The sequence below is a fragment of the Hordeum vulgare genome, chromosome 3H, assembly GCF_904849725.1.
Source record: "Hordeum vulgare subsp. vulgare chromosome 3H, MorexV3_pseudomolecules_assembly, whole genome shotgun sequence".
NCBI lineage: Eukaryota > Viridiplantae > Streptophyta > Magnoliopsida > Poales > Poaceae > Hordeum > Hordeum vulgare.
In genome coordinates this window covers 23,980,896-24,001,379 of record NC_058520.1, presented here as the reverse complement: position 1 = coordinate 24,001,379, position 20,484 = coordinate 23,980,896, and the positions used below count along the sequence as shown (strand labels likewise).

Genomic DNA, 20,484 nt, shown 5'->3' with positions numbered 1-20,484 from the left:
ATATATAGGATGACCTCATTTGGTTACCGGAAGGTTTTTGTGCATTACCGGAAAAGTTCCGGGCTCATCGGTAGTGTACTGGGAGTGCCGGGAGGGGTGCCGGGGACCACCAGGAGGGGTGTCACGCCCCAAGGGGTATCATGGGCTATGGGAAGAGATAAACCAGCCCCTAGTGGGCTGGAATAATTTCCCACTAAGGCCCATAAGGTTTGAGAAGGTAAAAACACAAGGTGGAAAGAGTTTCCAAGTGGGAAGGTGGAATCCTACTCCAAGTAGGATTGGAGTAGGACTCCTCCACCTCCAATTTCGGCCAAACCTTTAGGTTTTGAGGCTGCCTCCTCCCCTCCCTCCCTCCTATATATAGTGGGGTTTTAGGGCTGATTTGAGACAACATTTGCCACGGCAGCCCGACCATATACCTCCACGGTTTTACCTCTAGATCGCGTTTCTGCGGAGCTCGGGCGGAGCCCTGCTGAGATTAGATCACCACCAACCTCCGCAGCGCCGTCACGCTGCCGGACAACTCATCTACCTCTCCGTCTCTCTTGCTGGATCAAGAAGGCCGAGATCATCGTCGAGCTGTACGTGTGCTGAACGCGGAGGTGTCGTCCGTTCGGCACTAGATCGGAGCGGATCGTGGGACGGATCGCGGGACGGTTCGTGGGACGGTTCGCGGGGCGGATCGAGGGACGTGAGGACGTTCCACTACATCAACCGCGTTTCTTAACGCTTCTGCTGTGCGATCTATAAGGGTACGTAGATCGTAAATCCCCTCTCGTAGATGGATTTCACCATGATAGGTCTTCGTGCGCGTAGGAAAATTTTGTTTCCCATGCGACGTTCCCCAACAATAATCAAAGACGGCCCAGACGTTGAACCAGCTGAATCTCCTTCGTCATATCTAAACCCCTCCGGATATGGAATGGAGGTCGACCGACACGAAGATGAAGCCGATGGGGCAGGAGATAGGTCCAATGACGGAGAAGGTGATAGCTCCACTGATGGAGAAGCCGATGGAGAAGCCGGTGGAGAAATAATAAAGTCCGGCGAGGTATACATATGAAGTTAGACAATCACTTGTAATATGTGAAAAATATTGGAGATAGCTCTATATTGTATACATATACATTCATTTGACAAATGTTTCTCCCTCTTAGGCCTCCACATCGAGCAAAGCTACGAAACGAGGCCCGACTAAAAAGTTGGATGCACGGACGCATTACACCTTTGAGGTGATATTGCCTACGGGCGAACCCAAGCTTCCTAAGAATGTTGCTGACACAATCAAAAAGCAATGCGGAGTTCTCGTTAGGGATCACGTCCCGATCAGCGTCCGGGAGTGGAACAAGCGCAAAGGGGCAGCCGATAGTGACTGTGTCGCCGAAACGTACAAAGATAATCTTTGGAATGATCTCATGTCACATTTCAACCTGCCAGAATGTGAGAATGAAGACGCCGCAAAAAAAACCGAGGGCCAAAGTCAAGCAGTGGACTCTAAAGAAGATGGCCGAACTGATCCGTAGCTGGAAGAAGAAGCTATGAAAAAACTATCTAAAGACAAAGAAAGTGCGAGTATTCGAGGGGTATCTAGCCAAGCAGGCGAATCACTAGAAGGCATTTCAAGAGTACAAGGAGTTAGAAGATGCCAAGGCATTATCAGAAAAGAACAAGAAAAATGCCGACAAGAAGAAATATCACCACACGCTGGGGCCAGGGGGCTATGAGACTACCATCCCAAAGTGGGATAAGAAAGAGCAAGATCTGCTAGCTAAAGGCATCATACCTGAACCACTCCGTGATGAGTGGGAATTGAGAGCAAGAAATTGGTTCCTTGCGCATGGTGGTTCGTACGACGAAGAAACAGGGGACCTCATCTGCAGTGACGGTCTTAGGATACCCAGGGAGAATTGGAAAGATAGTGAAAGAAATTAAGGAGGGAAAAAGACAGTTCACTGCAGATAGAGAGAAAGATTTGCTCACATTGGTCCTCGGCAATGACGAACATGGAGGACGAACGCGAGGCTTCGGTCTTTCTTACCCGTGGTGGCTTGGGTTTGCCAGAGACCAAGACACTTACAGAAGCCGAGCGAGAGCAAATAAGCGACAGTAGGATGAGGAGAATGACAAGTTCAACCAGTTGCTTGCCAGGATTAACGAGCAACAGAAGCAGATTGATGAGCTTAGAGGAGTAGCGCGCCAGGAAGATCCCGCACTCGATATTACCGGCGCCCCATCTAAGCGGAAAAGCAGTGTGGCTGAATCTGAGGCCCCGCCCGACGATGCACGAAGAATGATAGAGGGCGGTCCCGTCTACCCCGTGGATGGAATCAAGGAGTCAACATCATGTGAACTCCATCAGAAATTCAAGAACATACCCATGAAGGTGGCCGTCGGACAAGCTTTACCTTCTGGCCCTGATGCACACTGGCATGGCCGTGAGATTCCAGCTGGCTTTGCTAAAGTCGGGGTGGATGAAATCATGGCGGGGTTTCATGATATGGAGCTCGACATAGCTGGACCCGAAGATGAGAGGACACTCGGAGAAGTACTGGGTGGAGTCATCCTATGGGACAAGAACTACATCAAGCTTCCAGGCTCGGCCCCAAGGACAACACAACCTCCGAGTGTTCGCAGGTCACCTAGACCTCCATCACCTCCAAGCCCTCCACATGACGACGGCCAGCACAACACGAGTCCATCTCCATCACCGCCGCCGGACTTGGGTCGTCCGTCTCTGCCGCCGCCCGCTCCGGATACTAAGCGGAAGCGTGCCAGCAAGAACGCTCCGTCGAAGATTTCTAAGCGAAGGAGCTCCCCAAAGCGCAAACTGTCGCCCCTCCCAAAGGTACCTCATGCTAATCTTCCTATCAGACCTTATGATCGTACCGCCGAGGAAAACGCTAGTATAGCAAAGGAATATCATGATGCGCAGATGAAAAAGAAGGAACCCGAGCCCCGCCCGGAATACACCGAGAAGCAAATAGCATATGCAAAATACTTCACGACCTTTTCGTCACAGTATGACTGACACCATAAGCCTGATGACTATACACGCACATTGCAGAAGGAAGTGCAAAAGAGCAGATCACGTGCAACTGCAAGTGGGAGCAAATCAAGTTCAACTACAAGCAAATAAAGATCAGACGTTCTCAGCTTGGACAACAGGCCAAACAGTCGATCCCACCCCTCAGGGTGTTACCCGAGAATATTCCCCCTCTGGTGCAGGGGCAAGATTTGGAATTAGCAAAGAAGTGGGCGGATGAATGGGGTATCCCGGTTGAAGACGTTCTGGCTTCCCAAGACGACAGGTTACCCAAGGCTGTGGTAGCCCCTAAGCCACAGTTTGTCATGGGAGTGCCTTTGGTCAGCAAAGATGATCTCTCAACAAATATGCATTACTTGCATACATGGTACTTAAGTGAATCAAAGAATGGGAGAACGATGATCGTGGCGAGTGTCCCACGGGAGTACTACGGCCGCCCCGAAGAAATCCATATCGACTTTGATGAACTCTTCCAGATGTACAATGCTGACGCCCTCGACAAATCGCTTATGAGTTGCTATTGTCTGTAAGTTTTTCAATTCGTTGTCTACATATAACTTGTTTAGTTATTTCAATTCATTGTCTACATATAACTTTTACTCTATTATGCAGAATGAAGATTCTCGAATGTAAAAGTAGGAACATCCAAAATATTGGGTTTATTGACCCAGATAAAATACATATAGCGACGCGAGTGCGGACGTTTGGAGCTCGGCCTCCATGGAGGCCGAAATTTTTGAATAATTCAAAATTCAAAATTTTTGGTTTCAAAAAAATCTGAAAAAAAATATGGAAGTAAAGAAGGATGTTATGCGTATGTGTGCAAAAATTTAGGATGAAATACCTTGAAATACGATATGCACAAAAAAGACGAATTCATGACCTCAAATGATGAATAGTGTCATGTGTAAAAAAGCCTCAGATTTGTTTTTTTTTTGCACAGCCCTCATTTCAATATATTTTTTTTTGAAAATTTACACACATGTGTGTTACGCCTTCACTTATCCCTGTATTTTTTCAGAATTTTTTGAAATATAAAAATATGAATTTTCATAAAATTTGAATTTCAAATTTAAATGCCTCTATGGAGCTCGGCCACCAAAAGCAATTTCTGTAGCGACGCTAAGTGATAAACCCAAGGAGACGGAGGAAAACCTTCTAAGGTTTCTAACAGATCAAAGTTTCTGTGACCACATAATGTTTCCATACAACTTCAAGTGAGGGTCTTTACTCTGTTGTGTCCATTCACTTATAAGTGTAATTGATAAGTTACTGACACACACACACACACACATATATATATATATATATATATATATATATACATGTGCAGTTTTCATTGGATTCTGTTGGACATTCAAATTGATAAGGGAAGAGTTGATGCCTTCGACCCATTATCGAGACCCTTGGAACAGTTCCAAAGCCTGCAGGACATGCTCCAAGGGTAATTTCAATCATTCTTGCGCTCTATCGGTCTCTTTCGATGATTTTCTGATATATCAATTAATGAAAAACTTAGAAAATCATTTTCCTTGTCGGGCAGGGTTTGGAAGCGGTTCAAGTGCGTGACTCCCGGTATCGAGCATGAGAAGTTGACCTTTAGAGCGGCTCAGGTAAGTAGTAGTATGATATACTTCTATTTTCAATACATTTATGATGCTAGATTAATATTTTGATTATATATATTCTATTCTCGTAAAGTGCGACCAGCAACCACGGGGGACGCATCTATGCGGATACTATGTTTGCGAGACCATTCACACGTTTACCTCTGAGCACAAGGATCACAGATACGACGTAAGCAATGAAAATTCACACCTCTATTTTTACCCGTCATTCTTTGTTATCATGATTGATATTCATATTCATCTCCTCTTCTTATATAGTACACGGTCATGAGGGAGAAGGTCCTACCAGAGCAACGCGCGATTGCTGTTGCAGAGGAGCTTGCGACCTTTCTGAGGACGGAAGCTATAGATGACAAAGGACGATTTAGTGTAGCTAGGGGCCATTACTGATGTTGGTCCATGTAATCGAATAGACGGGCTCTAGTCCCGATAATTCAGATCTCCATATAATTGTATATATATGCTCGCTTGTAAGATAAGTTAATCTTATATATATATGCATAAACATGTATATTTAGAATTATATGAAAACTAATTCCTGAACACCAAACGAGGCATCACGTTAATCTCCCGAACACCTAAACCCTAAAACCCTAAAATAAACAAAATCTACAGAAATTCTTTAGTCCCAGTCCGTGTTAAGACCCGGGACTAAAGGGCCTGCCCCTTAGGGCGCTACGAGGCGCCCACGTGGAGCACCTTTGGTCCCGGCTTGGAACAGGGCCGGGACTAAAGGTTAGGCCTTTAGTCCCGCCCCTTTGGTCCCGTTTGGTGAACCGGGACTAAAGCCCCTTACGGACCGGGACTATAGGCCCCGTCCCCGCTAGTGTATGGTATATTATCTTTTCCTAATAATAAAGCAACTGCTGTTTCTGTCGTCCGTTATGGTCATTTTGCAAAAAACACCCTTCTGTTTTGCAAAATCAACCTACAGTCCGTCTTTAAGTGAGTCTGAACCTTTTTTGTATTCTACACAAAACCCCGTTATTAATTCACGCTAAACAACCCGCGGTCCATACTTTAGTCACAACGAATTATCTTTTTATTATTTTGTGTAAACCCCCCTGACAAATGTGTTAATAACCCCGGAGTGAATTCAGAATAAATATGTATTTTCAAATAACAATATCTTTTAAATCGTAAATCTAATTTAAACATGTTATATATGAAATTTGATTAGAAAAATGTGTAGAGTTTGAATATGTTGTTATTTTACATGTCAAATAATTTTAATAACCCCGGAGTCTATTTAGAATAAATATGTATTTTTAAATAACAATATTTATTAAACCATAAATTCAATTTAAACATGTTATATATCAAATTTGATTAGAATGGGTAGAGTTTGAATATGTTGTAATTTAATATTTTTTAAATACTATATAAGGTATAATGTAAATCAGTATTTGTCTTTATTTCATACCCACGATTTGTATTGTAACATGTAATAATATTTGGGAAATGTTATAATCTAAGTTTTCTCCTTGTACATATTTCATGATCTAAGACCTTACCTACGTGCCTTTTCTTGGCAGAAGCCACCCGCATTCTTACCAATAGACTACAATTTTTTTTAGTAAATACACAAATAATTTTTATAGAATGTACATGCACTTATAAAATTGATGAACATCAAAGTACATGGAAGTTTATTTGAAAAAAACTATTCATCTGATAATAATGAATGTTGATAGTTTACTTTTTTAGGATAACAGTTGAATTAATAAGTGCAATCTTAATATATTTTTCATCTATTGCATGTGATGGCTATACATATAGGCTTTTTGGAATATACCTAATTTATAAACGCTGCCTCCTCAGTGTCGAACACACCACATCGATGATACCTGAATGTGGTCATAGGTGCACAACATCAATATGACGAGACAGAATCAAAATTGGATCAAAATGATAGTGTCTCAGTAAGGAATATTTACTACCCGTTGCACATGTAACTAGCATCGATACCTCAACATATAGGAGGTTTATTACCCGTTGCAACGCACACACACACTTTTGCTAGTATCTTATATATATCTACTGATTGGATGCATCATACGAACCACCACATTAATCCTCGAAGTTAAATCATTATTTACCGTTGGATCAAAAGATGAACAGTTGAGATGATTCCTTACACCCCGTAAGAAAAATGAGTCCTTTCACCATAGTCATCCCCGCCAGGAGTCCATAGTAGTATCATTATCATTCTGTCCTCGATAGATTTGTCTCTTTTTCTCTCTCAGTGTCATCTGTTGTGCGTGAAGGCGTGGTGGTGGCACTGCTTCATGGATTTGCACGGGTGCAGATTGAGACAAATAGCTTTGAGATGGTGAACCTCTGGCTATCGCGCCGGACTTCGCGCTCTGTTATAGCGCCGTTACTCTTAGATATTGACGAGCTAGTTGTTAGTTTTATTTCTTTTGATATTCATCACGTAAAGAGGCATGCAAACGTTCTGGCCCACCTTTGTGCAAAACATGCATGCACATTGGAGGTGTCGGAGTTCTGGATGGACACCCCTCACACCCGCCCACCTCCCCCCCCCCCCCCGCGTGGTTTGCTGGTAAGCAGCCTCATGATTGATAGTGCCGACGCCTCTTCGTATGAATAAAGCTCTTCATTACCCCGCAAAAAATGATGTGTGTTTTTTAGAATCACCCAAGGTGTGTTAGCTAGCACGCATGTTTATGCCCCTATAAAAATTTACAGTGCATCACGAGGATGTGCACATGTATGTTTGTTCCCCAAAGCGGTTTTTGTTTTAAGGTTCAATTTGACTCATCTGTTTTTCAAAATTTACTCTGTTTATTTCCATCGTAAACTCATACCGACAAAACTGAAAAGAAATAAATACCATACATAGATGGACATAAGGATTAGAAAATGTTCGACTAACATATATACACAGGTTAAGGCACACACAGCGAAAACATATATGCTTGCACATCCGATAAAGTAAATACAAAATAAATTGTCTTCATGCGCTATTGATTCCAGTTCATATGAATGCATAATAAACCATCCACGCCAAAACACAGTCATATAAGATAACATGCCTGAAGTCCCTAAAAACAATATTTAAACAAAAGAATATAGTAAACCAAAATAACCTACTATAGTGAACTAGCTTACTTTTTTAAACAAAGATAATTACAAAACTTGGTATATCCTATCACCATTATTTAAAGACATTAATAATTTTATGTATGACAACAATAACTGTAGTTAGTGATAATCATCTAAAAGGAGCTAGGCAGAGTACTTAAAATGCAAGCCAAAATGGTTGCACAATTTTAAAAAGGGGGCTATCAAGAAGAAATAAAGCATTACAATACAAACAACACAAATATTTTGATGCTTCTCAGTAGGCTAATTAAATTAATTTATGAGTAGCTACGTATGCTCTATTTGTGATGCTGAATCGAATCAATTTATTTAATAAACAACAAATTTCTACATTATAAAAAACCTACATAAAGCAATTTGGGTAGCAATCTTCGGTCATGGATGCTAAGGAAAAAGAAGGAAAAAGAGATATAGAACGGTACACACGAATGACCAAGAAGAACAAACAGAAGAAACTGAAAAAGCGTCGTGAAGCCTATCAGCAAAATAAAAGTAGTAAAGATTCAACCCTGTTGAAAAGAAAATACACAACGGAGGAAAAATATGCAAACATAGAGCAAACACAAAAGGCAAAAAACATGCGCACAAGAAAGGCAGGAATATGCAAATATGCAATCAAAATAAAAAGGCAAGAATAGAGCAAATTAAAGCCGCAAATTTTAAACTTGAGTCCCAAAGAATCCTATTGTCAATCGATCCATCATTTTTGTCATCATCTAATTTATCACCTACCTTTCCGACCTGAATATGCAAATAGTTTTCTCGGGAACTAAAAATTAATCTTCTAAAAAATCATGTTATTCTAAACAAAAAAAACTATTGAAAGACTATTCCTTGCATGACTATTTCGTCATCAGATGAAAATGCGGAGCTGAAATACATCATGACGAATAATGTTATGAAGGCTTCTTCACATTCACGCTTTATGGACTAAAAAGTGATAGTTAGGGTTACACTATTTCTGACATTCATCAAAATTAGATATAATAAATGTTGCGGAATGACACATGGAGCAGGTTCTATTAATTTTATCGTCTGTTGCAATGCACGGGCATTTTGATACTACTTCCTTCGTCGCGATGCATTAGGCCACTTGCAATGCATTGGTGCTAAGATGAGGTGCTAAGCACATTAAATAGTTTAGCAACTAAAATCTTCAATGCATAGTTGCTTAGCTTATTGTAGCTAAGCCTTCTTATTTACTCCCTCCATTCCCTTATACAAGGCCACAAACTCATATTACAGGTACCAAGGCAAAATTTAATGACCAATTGAAAAGTCAAGTTGTCTTTTCGTTAACCGGAATCATTAATACGCTGCATGCATGCAACGAATGAGTGAGAAGAAAGTAGCCAAGTGTCATTATGAATACATGCATGCAATTATTAAACAAGTTGCTAGTATGAGGAAACATCATTAATGTTACCTCTCGATTACGGTTGGTGGCCTTGTATAGATGCAAAATGTATTTATCATAATGGCCTTGTATAAGGAAATGGAGGGAGTAATGCTTTTGCAACTAAAATTGTGCATGCATTGGTGCATTTTTTTCATTTAATTAGTTTATCTAGGTTTACGCGCTTAGCATTGTTTCTTTCTGGGGTCAGCACACTCATCTCTCTCCTATTAATTAGCTTGACACATCAACTTTTTTGCCTATGTGGCAGCCTTAGCACGTGTACAAGGTGGAGCATTAGGAGTAGCCTTAGGCATGATAGAAGGTGCATTGCAACCTAGACACGCATATTAGGGTAGGAGAAGAAATTAAATCACAGAGAAAGCCAACCAGACTACTTCCTCTGTCCCAGTGTATAAGCCATCTTAGGTTGTGCAGCGTGACCAAGACGGAGAGAAAAACGAAAAAAAATCAATGCTATTCGCTAATTAATACCTTGCATTGACCACTCCATGTCGTGCTAGTTAGTCTCAAGTTATTAAAAACATACACATCCCGCGTCTCTTATTAGTTGATTGCTATATTCATGTCAAAATACAAAAAACGAAGTAAAAGTTAATGCACCACGCCTAAATGTTTTGGGATTATTTGATTTTTGTAAGATGACTTATACACCGAGACGAAGGAAAGTACTCCCTCCGTCAGAGTTTATAAGGCACGCACGTGTACCTAGGTCATCAATTTGACTTATATAAAATATATTGTTTAACATGAAAATTATTTCATTAGAAAATAGAACATCTAAAGTTTCTAATGATATATTTTTTGTAATATATACCTTTTATTAAGTTGGTCAAATTGACGACCTAGATACACGTGCCGGACTTATAAACTGAAACGGAGGGAATAGTATTTGTTTCTCAACAGAAAACGTGCTATTAATTAGACCTCTTTAAAATAAAAAACGTGCCGCATAAACTGCATGCAGTAATCCTTCAAATTAATAGATGATGTCTAATTAACATGCATGCAATTAGTGTTACTACTGTAATGTGTCTTAACATTTTGGAATTACTTGATTTTCGTAAGATGCCTGATGAATGAGACGAAGGGAGTAGTATTAACATAAAAAAAAACCAGCTAGCACGCGAGATTAATTAATCCGTTAACAACGTCGGTACAAATTAATATATTCCCAGTGCGGCGTGCACAAAGTCGCACCCGATGGACATCGATCTTCATCTTTGGCCCGGCAAAAAACCAGCGTTTAACATCTCCTGAGCGCGACTGCGACGCTCCACGCACACCTTCTTACGTACGTTACGAAGAGGTCCGACTAGTATTACTGCATATATAGACATGGAACGCGCGACGAAAACGCACTAATTGGACACTATCTGGCCGGTGACCAATGCAACCGGAGCAAAACCAACACGCAACATGGCAATCGGGGTGCAAACAAACATGGCATCCACGAATTTGGACCATTCGAGATGCCGAATTGCCTCGCTAATTAATCGATCCATCTCATCACGTACGTCCGCGCGCAGGGCCTCCCCGGCGGGCTGGCTATATATACCTCCCTTGCCCGCCATATCTTAACAGCACCACATACACTTGCCGATCTTCCTCTGTTCACGGCACTTGTTGGCGGCGCTCCATCTCCTACACAACATATCCTGATGTCTCTCACCATGTCATCTTCGCTCTGCACGGTCGTCGCCCTGTACGGCGGGGCGGGCCGTCGGGCCAGCCAGCAAGGAGGCTACAAGCAGCGGGCGGCGGCGCAGCCCCTTGCGGCTGGTGGCGTCACGGAGGCTCCTCCGCCAGGCCCGGTCGTCAGTGCTCCGCGCCACCCAGACCGAGGTGGTGCCGACGAGCTCGTGGCGTGGAAGAGTATCCGTCAGGAGAGGTGGGAGGGCTTGCTGGAAGTAGAGGGAAAGCTCCCCCTCTGGCTGGTGGGTGAATTACTTGGACAAATCTATCCATTTATCTGTGCAAGCCTTCGTTTGTTTCTTTTCCTTCCAAGAGACAAAGAGATTCTTCAGTCCTCACACCTGACATACTAACCTTATACAGTCGTTAATACTACGGGTGTGGCTAGGTCTCAGTCGACTGAGATTTAACCAAGTCTCAGTCAAGTGACATAACATACAAGACAGAAAAATAAAAAATTGAAAAGAAAACTTTGCATGGATCTTAATGTAAGATTTTACGGATATAGCATCGACTGAGACTTAACGAAGTCTCAGTCGACTGAGACTTAGCAAAACTGTAATACTACTACCTGCCGCTGCTCCACAAGAATGTGAATATTTTTCGTTACTTCGATTTAAACCTTGACCAGGCCACACTGGATTGCACATTTCTCTCATTAACATGTATCTAAAATATATTCCATAAAATCATGCATATCGTCATCTTCCTCATAAAGAACAAAAATCAGAAACCGAAATAAGGCATATGCGTGTATAAGTATAAAACATATTCCTTCTATTAACCTAACTACCTTCATCAAACTTAATTTGTTTTTACTATCATCAAGGTGTCGATCGGCAACACCAAAGCATTCACACTCGTAAAATATATGATATTCCTATAATTAAGAAGCATGCTCATCAGTTGTATCAGCCAATAGTCTAAAGTGGACGGGTAGCCAACTTTTATCTTTCACTACAAATTCGATTGATGAAGCACATCTAATTTAGTTGTGATCGACAGCCAAGGAGGCAACACAAAATGATGATGATACTACGGTATAAATAGGGAAATACATTTTGATTCCTGGTTATATATGCATTCTATGTGGGGATTTTTTTAATAATTAATTTAAAAACAAAATAGTTTCGAAGTATTTTTAGATTAAATTTGAATTTGTTTTGCACTAGTATATAAATTTTCATGAAAAAAAGTCCATTAACTTCTCGGCAAAAAATACAAAATTTATTTGCTATTATATGTCACTATTCACACTATTTGGACGGAAAAATTGTCTTTTTAAAAGAAGTCAAAGTGTAAAAAAAATTTGAAATTTTTCTCACAAGTGCAATGAAAGGTAAAGTCTATTTCAAAAAAAAAAATCAGATTTTTTTAAATATTTTGTTTAATTGCTAAAATGGTTTTGCATATAAGATGTATATACATTCAAATTCTAAAAGTTCCCGTCCAGTATAAATATGATTATACAAACAACAGGATTTGAACCGTGATAGGTGGAGTCATGCCCTCACAAGTCACAACTGAACCATCGCACCCATCGGTGGTTCTCTTTGTATTCTTGCTCACATTAGTTAATGCCAAATCTGCAGGATGTACGTTGCAGTATAATATGGTTATAGTACAGTATGCACGAGTTGTGACTACGATGTGATTGTTATCGTCAAGCTACTCATCTTATCAGTCATGACCTCGTAGGAGTATAAGATAGCCCACGGTGATTACCTATGTTAGCAGTTTACCTGATCCTGAGTAATTGACAAGTTGAATTAGGCAACAGATGTGTTTCTTGCGCCGCAATATAATTGAATTGGTACCCATATGCATGGATCTGCATGCTCTGTTGCAGGATGGCACGTACCTGAGGAACGGCCCGGGCCTATGGGACCTCGGGGAGTACGGTTTCCGCCACCTGTTCGACGGCTACGCGACGCTTGTGCGCGTCTCGTTCCGCGACGGGCAGGCCGTGGGCGCGCACCGGCAGATTGAGTCCGAGGCGTACAAGGCGGCGCGCGAGCACGGGAAGGTGTGCTACCGCGAGTTCTCGGAGGTGCCCAAGCCGGACAGCTTCACGTCCTTGATCGGGCAGATCACGAGCCTCTTCACGGGCTCCTCGCTGACGGACAACTCCAACACCGGCGTCGTCAGGCTGGGTGACGGCCGCGTGCTCTGCCTGACGGAGACCGTCAAGGGCTCCATCGTCGTGGACCCGGACACTCTAGACACGGTGAGCAAGTTCGAGTACGACGATAAGCTGGGCGGCCTGATCCACTCGGCGCACCCGATCGTCACTGACACCGAGTTCTGGACGCTGATCCCGGACCTGATCCGGCCCGGCTACGTGGTGGCGAGGATGGACGCCGGGAGCAACGAGAGGCAGTTTGTGGGCAGGGTGGACTGCCGCGGCGGTCCCGCGCCCGGGTGGGTTCACTCGTTCCCCGTCACCGAGAACTACGTGGTGGTGCCGGAGATGCCGCTGCGGTACTGCGCGGCGAACCTCCTCCGCGCCGAGCCAACGCCGCTGTACAAGTTCCAGTGGTACCCAGATTCCGGGAGTTACATGCACGTCATGTGCAAGGCCAGCGGCAAGATGGTAATTAAGTTGCTTTCTTCTTTTTTATGATCGTACGTATGTTGCATGCGTTTAGCCGGCCGTGCGATCGATTAGGGTTTCTGATGATAGACTAATTCTGGAATTATTAAAGGTGGCGAGCGTGGAGGTGCCCCCATTCGTGACGTTCCACTTCATCAACGCGTACGAGGAGAAGGACGAGGAGGGGCGCGTGACGTCGATCATCGCCGACTGCTGCGAGCACAACGCCAACACGTCCATCCTCGACGACCTCCGTCTCCACAATCTACGGAGCTTTAGCGGCGAGGATGTCCTCACCGATGCCAGGTACGTACTATGAGACAATGATTTTCCTATCAGAACTAATATAAAACGTTTCGTGAACGTCTTACTCGCTCCGTTTTTAAATATAACTCTTTTAAACGATTTTACTAAGGGTCTACATACGTAGCAAAATGATTGAATCTATATTCTAAAGTATGTCTATATACATCTGTATGTAGTTCACTACTGAAATCGTTACAAAGACTTATATTTAGGAACAGAGGAAGTACATTTTATGCATGGACGTACGTACGTGCAGGGTGGGGCGATTCAGGATCCCGCTGGACGGCAGCCCATTCGGTGAGCTCGAGGCGGCACTGGACCCGGAGGAGCACGGGCGCGGCATGGACATGTGCAGTATCAACCCCGCGCACCTCGGCAAGGAGTACCGTTACACCTACGCCTGTGGCGCGCGCCGGCCATGCAACTTCCCCAACACGCTCACCAAGATCGACCTGGTGGAGAAGACGGCCAAGAACTGGTATGAGGAGGGCGCCGTGCCGTCCGAGCCCTACTTTGTGCCCCGTCCCGGGGCCGTCGAGGAAGACGACGGTTAGTTCCTTGTATTTATATATTGTCCTCCGCGTACTATTTGATGTATAGTACTTCCTTCGTTTCTAAATATAAGACCTTTTAGATATTACACTATGAACTACATACGGATGTATATAGACATATTTTAAAATGTAGATTCATTTATTTTGCTTCGTATGTAGTCTTCTAGTGTAATCTTTAAAAAGTCTTATATTTTAAAACGGAGGGAGCAGTATATACATACTCTTCTGACTTGTGTCGCGGATGTAGGCGTGGCCATATCGATGGTGAGCGCCAAGGACGGGTCGGGCTACGCGCTGGTGCTGGACGCCAAGACGTTCAAGGAGATCGCCCGGGCCAACTTCCCCTACGGCCTGCCCTACGGCTTGCACTGCTGCTGGGTGCCCAGGGATAAGTAACACAACATATATATACAGGGAAAACCAGCCAAATGGCCAGCTGGTGACTTTGTTTCTCTGCTATCTCCAGTTCTCCCATACATACGGGGTCAGCAAATACAAGTCGGTGGTCACATATATACGTACGTGGGTGTCCGTGTCGCTCGTTTTGTGTATATAATGAAGAAAACATTATACAAGTACTTACTCATGTCCATTAATGTAAGACGTTTTGGCAGTTTAAATCGCCCTGCCAAAACATCTTACATTGCTGAACAAAGGTTACAGTGATGTATAGACAGATGACAGATATGTGAGATGTCGTATATGGAAAGTGAAACTACAGGGAGCGAGCACGGACCTAGCTGATCATCAGTGCTAAAGTAATGCAGTATGTCGAGTGTGTACATAATTCGTTGTTGCAGAAAGATAATATAAAAGTGTCGTGTTGGAGTATATGCCATGGTTCGGGTAAAGCGCTAGGCCGTTTTTACACATTATAGGTGTTACGAGCATAAATGTCCGTGCGTTATAATAAGAGAAAACTTTCATGTGGATTCAAAATTAACGAGAACTGTGAAATCTCACTCATTTCACAAATGTGCTCCGCGCGTGCATTAGTTCTTCTATCCAACTCCAACAAATTACGTATAAATATGGAGAAAAAAAGGGAATAATTCTGAAAACATTTAGTGCATTCCATATTTTTCCATGTTCGTCTCTCCGAGAATAGTGGGTGTTTATCAAAGTCACAAATATGTTACTCTCATTTGTATTGATAGTATAAAAATAATGTTATTGTTGTCATGTTTACCAAAGTTTCAGTAAAAAAACAAAAACAAAAATAGCTAAAATGAAGAATCGAAGGAAAAAAAAAATACTAAAATGAAGAATCGAAGGAAAAATTATGGAAACTTGAAAAATTGTTAATGCCCTCACTTCAAAACTATATTCTATCAACACACTGCTTGATTTCTAGTAAAAATCAGACTATTCACATGAAGTGTCAAGCTTGAAATTAACTAAAATAGCACAACATCCACAATGATTAATTTGAGCATCTTGAACTCATGCGTCTGTCTTTCTCCCCTCGCTGATCTGCATGCTCACTGAATGAAACCATCTTTTTCTTTCAAAAGGAGGTCTCCGGCCTCTGCATAAAATCAAACATAGAACCATATTATTATATTAGTCAATAATGACTTATAAGATAAAACATCGATCCTTCTGAATTCACCTTCTATGCAACAAAAAGCCACGCCACATGCAAACATGATGATAATGGTGGTCACGATCAGGGTTGCATGCCTTGACCTCACCCCTACATACCAACTAAAACCGGAGCACCGGTCCAGCACATCTTAGCGCACACCGCATGCACACACTTCACAAGTCGTCATCATCATTTTTTGCAAACCTATCTTCGGTGCATGAATTAATAAAACGACCTTGTCAAAAATGTTACCGATGCCACCATGATGCAAAACAGCGCCACCGCTTTACGCTCGACCATTCTCAAGAACATTTGGCAATTACTCCCTCCGTCTAGTCATGTTTTAGTACATAGATACATCTATTTTTAGACAAATATAAGAAAAAAATTGGACGGAGGGAATATCATTTATCTTCTCTTTAAAAATCATGAAGGTTAAGAAACAATGAAAAAACTAGCGCGCTCTATAAAATAGCGTCACCCCTGAAAATATGTTGTTACACTAGTGGGGACAAGGCCTATAGCCCTGGCCCGTAAGGGGCTTTAGTCCCGGTTCACCAACTGGGACTAAAGGGGCAGGACTAAAGGCCTAACCTTTAGTCCCGGCCCTGTTCCAAGCCGGGACCAAAGGTGCTCCACGTGGGCGCCTCGGAGCGCCCTCAGGGGCAGGCCCTTTAGTCTCGGGTCTTAACACGGACCGGGCCTAAAGAGTTTCAGATTTTGTTTATTTTTGGGTTTTTGGGTTTTAGGGTTTAGGTGTTCGGGAGATTAACGTGATGCCTCGTTTGGTGTTCGGGAATTAGTTTTCATATAATTCTAAATAGAAATAATTATGCATATATATATATATATATATATATATATATATATATATATATATATATATATATATATATAAGATTAACTTATCTTACAAGCGAGCATATATATACAATTATATGGAGATCTGAAGTATCGGGACTAGAGACCGTCTATTCGATTACATGGACCAACATCAGTAATGGCTCCTAGCTACACTAAATCGTCCTTTGTCATCTATAGCTTCCGTCCTCTGAAAGGTCGCAAGCTCCTCTGCAACAGCAATCGCGCGTTGCTCTGGTAGGGACTTCTCCCTCATGGCCGTGTACTATATAAGAAGAGGAGATGAATATGAATATCAATCACGATAACAAAGAATCACGGGTAAAAATAGAGGTGTGAATGTTCATTGCTTACGTCGTATCTGTGATCCTTGTGCTCAGAGGTAAACGTGCGAATGGTCTCGCAAACATAGTATCCACATAGATGCGTCCCCCGTGGCTGCTGGTCACACTTTACGAGAATATAATATATATAATCAAAATAATAATCTAGCATCATAAATGTATTGAAAATAGAAGTATATCATACTACTACTTACCTGAGCCGCTCTAAAGGTCAGCTTCTCAGGCTCGATACCGGGAGTCACGCACTTGAACCGCTTCCAAACCCTGCCCGACAAGGAAAATGATTTGCTAAGTTTTTCATTAATTGATATATCAGAAAATCATCGAAAGAAACCGATAGAGTGCAAGAATGATTGAAATTACCCTTGGAGCATGTCCTGCAGGAACTGTTCCAAGGGTCTCGATAATGGGTCGAAGGCATCAACTCTTCCCTTATCAATTTGAATGTCCAACAGAATCCAATGGAAACTGCACATGTGTGTGTGTGTGTGTGTGTGTATATATATATATATATATATATATATATATATGTCAGTAACTTATCAATTACACTTATAAGTGAATGGACACAACAGAGTAAAGACCCTCACCTGAAGTTGTATGGATACAGTATGTGGTCATAGAAATTTTGATCTGTGACAAACCTTAGAAGGTTTTCCTCCATCTCCTTGGGTTTATCAGTTAGCGTCGCTATATGTATTTTATCTGGGTCAATAAACCCAATATTTATGATGTTCCTATTTTTACAATCCAGAATCTTCATTCTGCATAATAGAGTACAAGTTATATGTAGACAATGAATTGAAATAACTAAACAAGTTATATGTAGACAACGAATTGAAAAACTTACAAACAATAGCAACTCATAAGCGATTTGTCGAGGGCGTCGGCATTGTACATCTGGAAGAGTTCATCAAAGTCGATATGGATTTCTTCGGGGTGGCCGTAGTACTCCTGTGGGACACTCACCACGATCATCGTTCTCCCATTCTTTGATTCACTTAAGTACCATGTATGCAAGTAACACGTATTTGTTGGGAGATCATCTTTGCTGACCAAAGGCGCTCCCATGACAAACTGTGGCTTAGGGGCTACCACAGCCTTGGGTAATCTGTCGTCTTGGGAAGCCAGAACGTCTTCAACCGGGATACCCCGTTCATCCGCCCACTTCTTTGCTAATTCCAAATCTTGCCCCTGCACCAGAGGGGGGACATTCTCGGGTAACACCCTGAGGGGTGGGATCGACTGTTTGGTCTGTTGTCCAAGCTGAGGAACGTCTGATCTTTTTTTGCTTGTAGTTGAACTTGATTTGCTCCCACTTGCACTTGCACGTGATCTGCTCTTTTTCACTTCCTTCTGCAATGTGCGTGTATAGTCATCAGGCTTATGGTGTAAGTCATACTGTGATGGAAGTTTCGTGAAGTATTTTGCAAATGCTATTTGCTTCTCGGTGTATTCCGGGCGGGGCTCGGGTTCCTTCTTTTTCATCTGCGCATCATGATGTTCCTTTGCTATCCTGGCGTTTTCCTCGGCGGTACGATCATAAGGTCTGATAGGAAGATTAGCATGATGTACCTTTGGGAGGGGCGACAATTTGCGCTTTGGGGAGCTCCGTCGCTTAGAAATCATCGGCGGAGCGTTCTTGCTGGCACGCTTCCGCTTAGTATCCGGAGCAGGTGGCGGTGGAGACAGACGACCCAAGTCCGGTGGCGGTGATCGAGATGGACTCGTGTTGTGCTGGCCGTCGTCATGTGGAGGGCTTGGAGGTGATGGAGGTGTAGGTGACCTGCGACGACTCGGAGGAAGTGTTGTCCTTGGGGCCGAGCCTGGAACCTTGATGTAGTTCTTGTCCCATAGGATGACTCCACCCAGTACTTCTCCGAGTGTCCTCTCATCTTCGGGTCCAGCTATGTCGAGCTGCATATCATGAAACCCCGCCATGATTTCATCCACCCCGACTTTAGCAAAGCCAGCTGGAATCTCATGGCCATGCTAGCGTGCATCAGGGCCAGAAGGTAAAGCTTGTCCGACGGCCACCTTCATGGATATGTTCTTGAATTTTTGATGGAGTTCACATGATGTTGACTCCTTGATTCCATCCACGGGGTAGCCGTGACCGCCCTCTATCATTCTTCGTGCATCGTCGGGCGGGGCCTTAGATTCAGCCACGCTGCTTTTCCGCTTAGATGGGGCGCCGGTAATATCAAGTGCAGGATCTTCCTGGCGCGCTACTCCTCTGAGCTCATCAATCTGCTTCTGTTGCTCGTTAATCCTGGCAAGCAACTGGTTGACTTGTCATTCTCCTCATCCTGCTGTCGCTTCTTTGCTCTCGCTCGGCTTCTGTAAGTGTCTTGGTCTCTGGCTAACACAAGCCACCACGGGTAAGAAGGACCGAAGCCTCGCGTTCGTCGTCCATGTTCGTCATTGCTGAGGACCAGTGTGAGCAAATCTTTCTCTCTATCTGCAATGAACTGTCTTTTTCCCTTCTTAATTTCTTTCACTATCTTTTTCCAATTCTTCGTCGTACGAACCACCATGCGCAAGGAAACAATTTCTTGCTCTCAATTCCCACTCATCACGGAGTGGTTCAGGTATGATGCCTTTAGCTAGCAGATCTTGCTCTTTCTTATCCCACTTTGGGATGGCAGTCTCATAGCCCCCTGGCCCCAGCTTGTGGTGATATTTCTTCTTGTTGGCATATTTCTTGGTCTTTTCTGATAATGCCTGGGCATCTTCTGACTCCTTGTACTCTTGAAATGCCTTCCAGTGATTCGCGTGCTTGGCTAGATACCCCTCGAATACTGGCACTTTCTTTGTCTTCAGATAGTTTTTCCATAGCTTCTTCTTCCAGCTACGGAACAGTTCGGCCATCTTCTTTAGAGTCCACTGCTTGACTTTGGCCCTCAGTTTTTTTGCGGCATCTTCATTCTCACATTCTGGCAGGTTGAAATGTGACATGAGATCATTCCAAAGATTATCTTTGTACCTTTCGGCGACATAGTCACTATCGGCTGCCCCTTTGCGCTTGTTCCACTCCCGAACGCTGATCGGGACGTGATCCCTAACGAGAACTCCGCATTGCTTCTTGAATGTGTCAGCAGCATTCTTAGGAAGCTTGGGTTCGCCCGTAGGCAATATCACCTCAAAGGTGTAATGCGTCTGTGCATCCAACTTTCTAGTCGGGCCTCGTTTCGTAGCTTTGCTCGATGTGGAGGCCTAAGAGGGAGAAACATTCGTCAAATGAATGTATATGTATACAATATAGAGCTATCTCCAATATTTTTCACATATTACAAGTGATTGTCGAACTTCATATGTATACCTCG

The 20,484-nt window shown here is 43.0% G+C and overlaps 1 protein-coding gene across 1 annotated transcript; it reads left to right on the top strand.

The window, feature by feature from the left end:
• The first annotated feature begins 10,890 nt into the window (after positions 1 to 10,890).
• LOC123441405 (carotenoid cleavage dioxygenase 8 homolog B, chloroplastic-like) lies at positions 10,891 to 14,761 on the top strand. The gene is made up of 5 exons (XM_045117857.1): positions 10,891 to 11,154; positions 12,762 to 13,505; positions 13,618 to 13,811; positions 14,068 to 14,360; positions 14,613 to 14,761. Exons 1-5 carry the CDS (start codon positions 10,891 to 10,893, stop codon positions 14,759 to 14,761), a joined length of 1,644 nt encoding a protein of 547 aa, XP_044973792.1.
• The last annotated feature ends 5,723 nt before the right edge of the window (positions 14,762 to 20,484 follow it).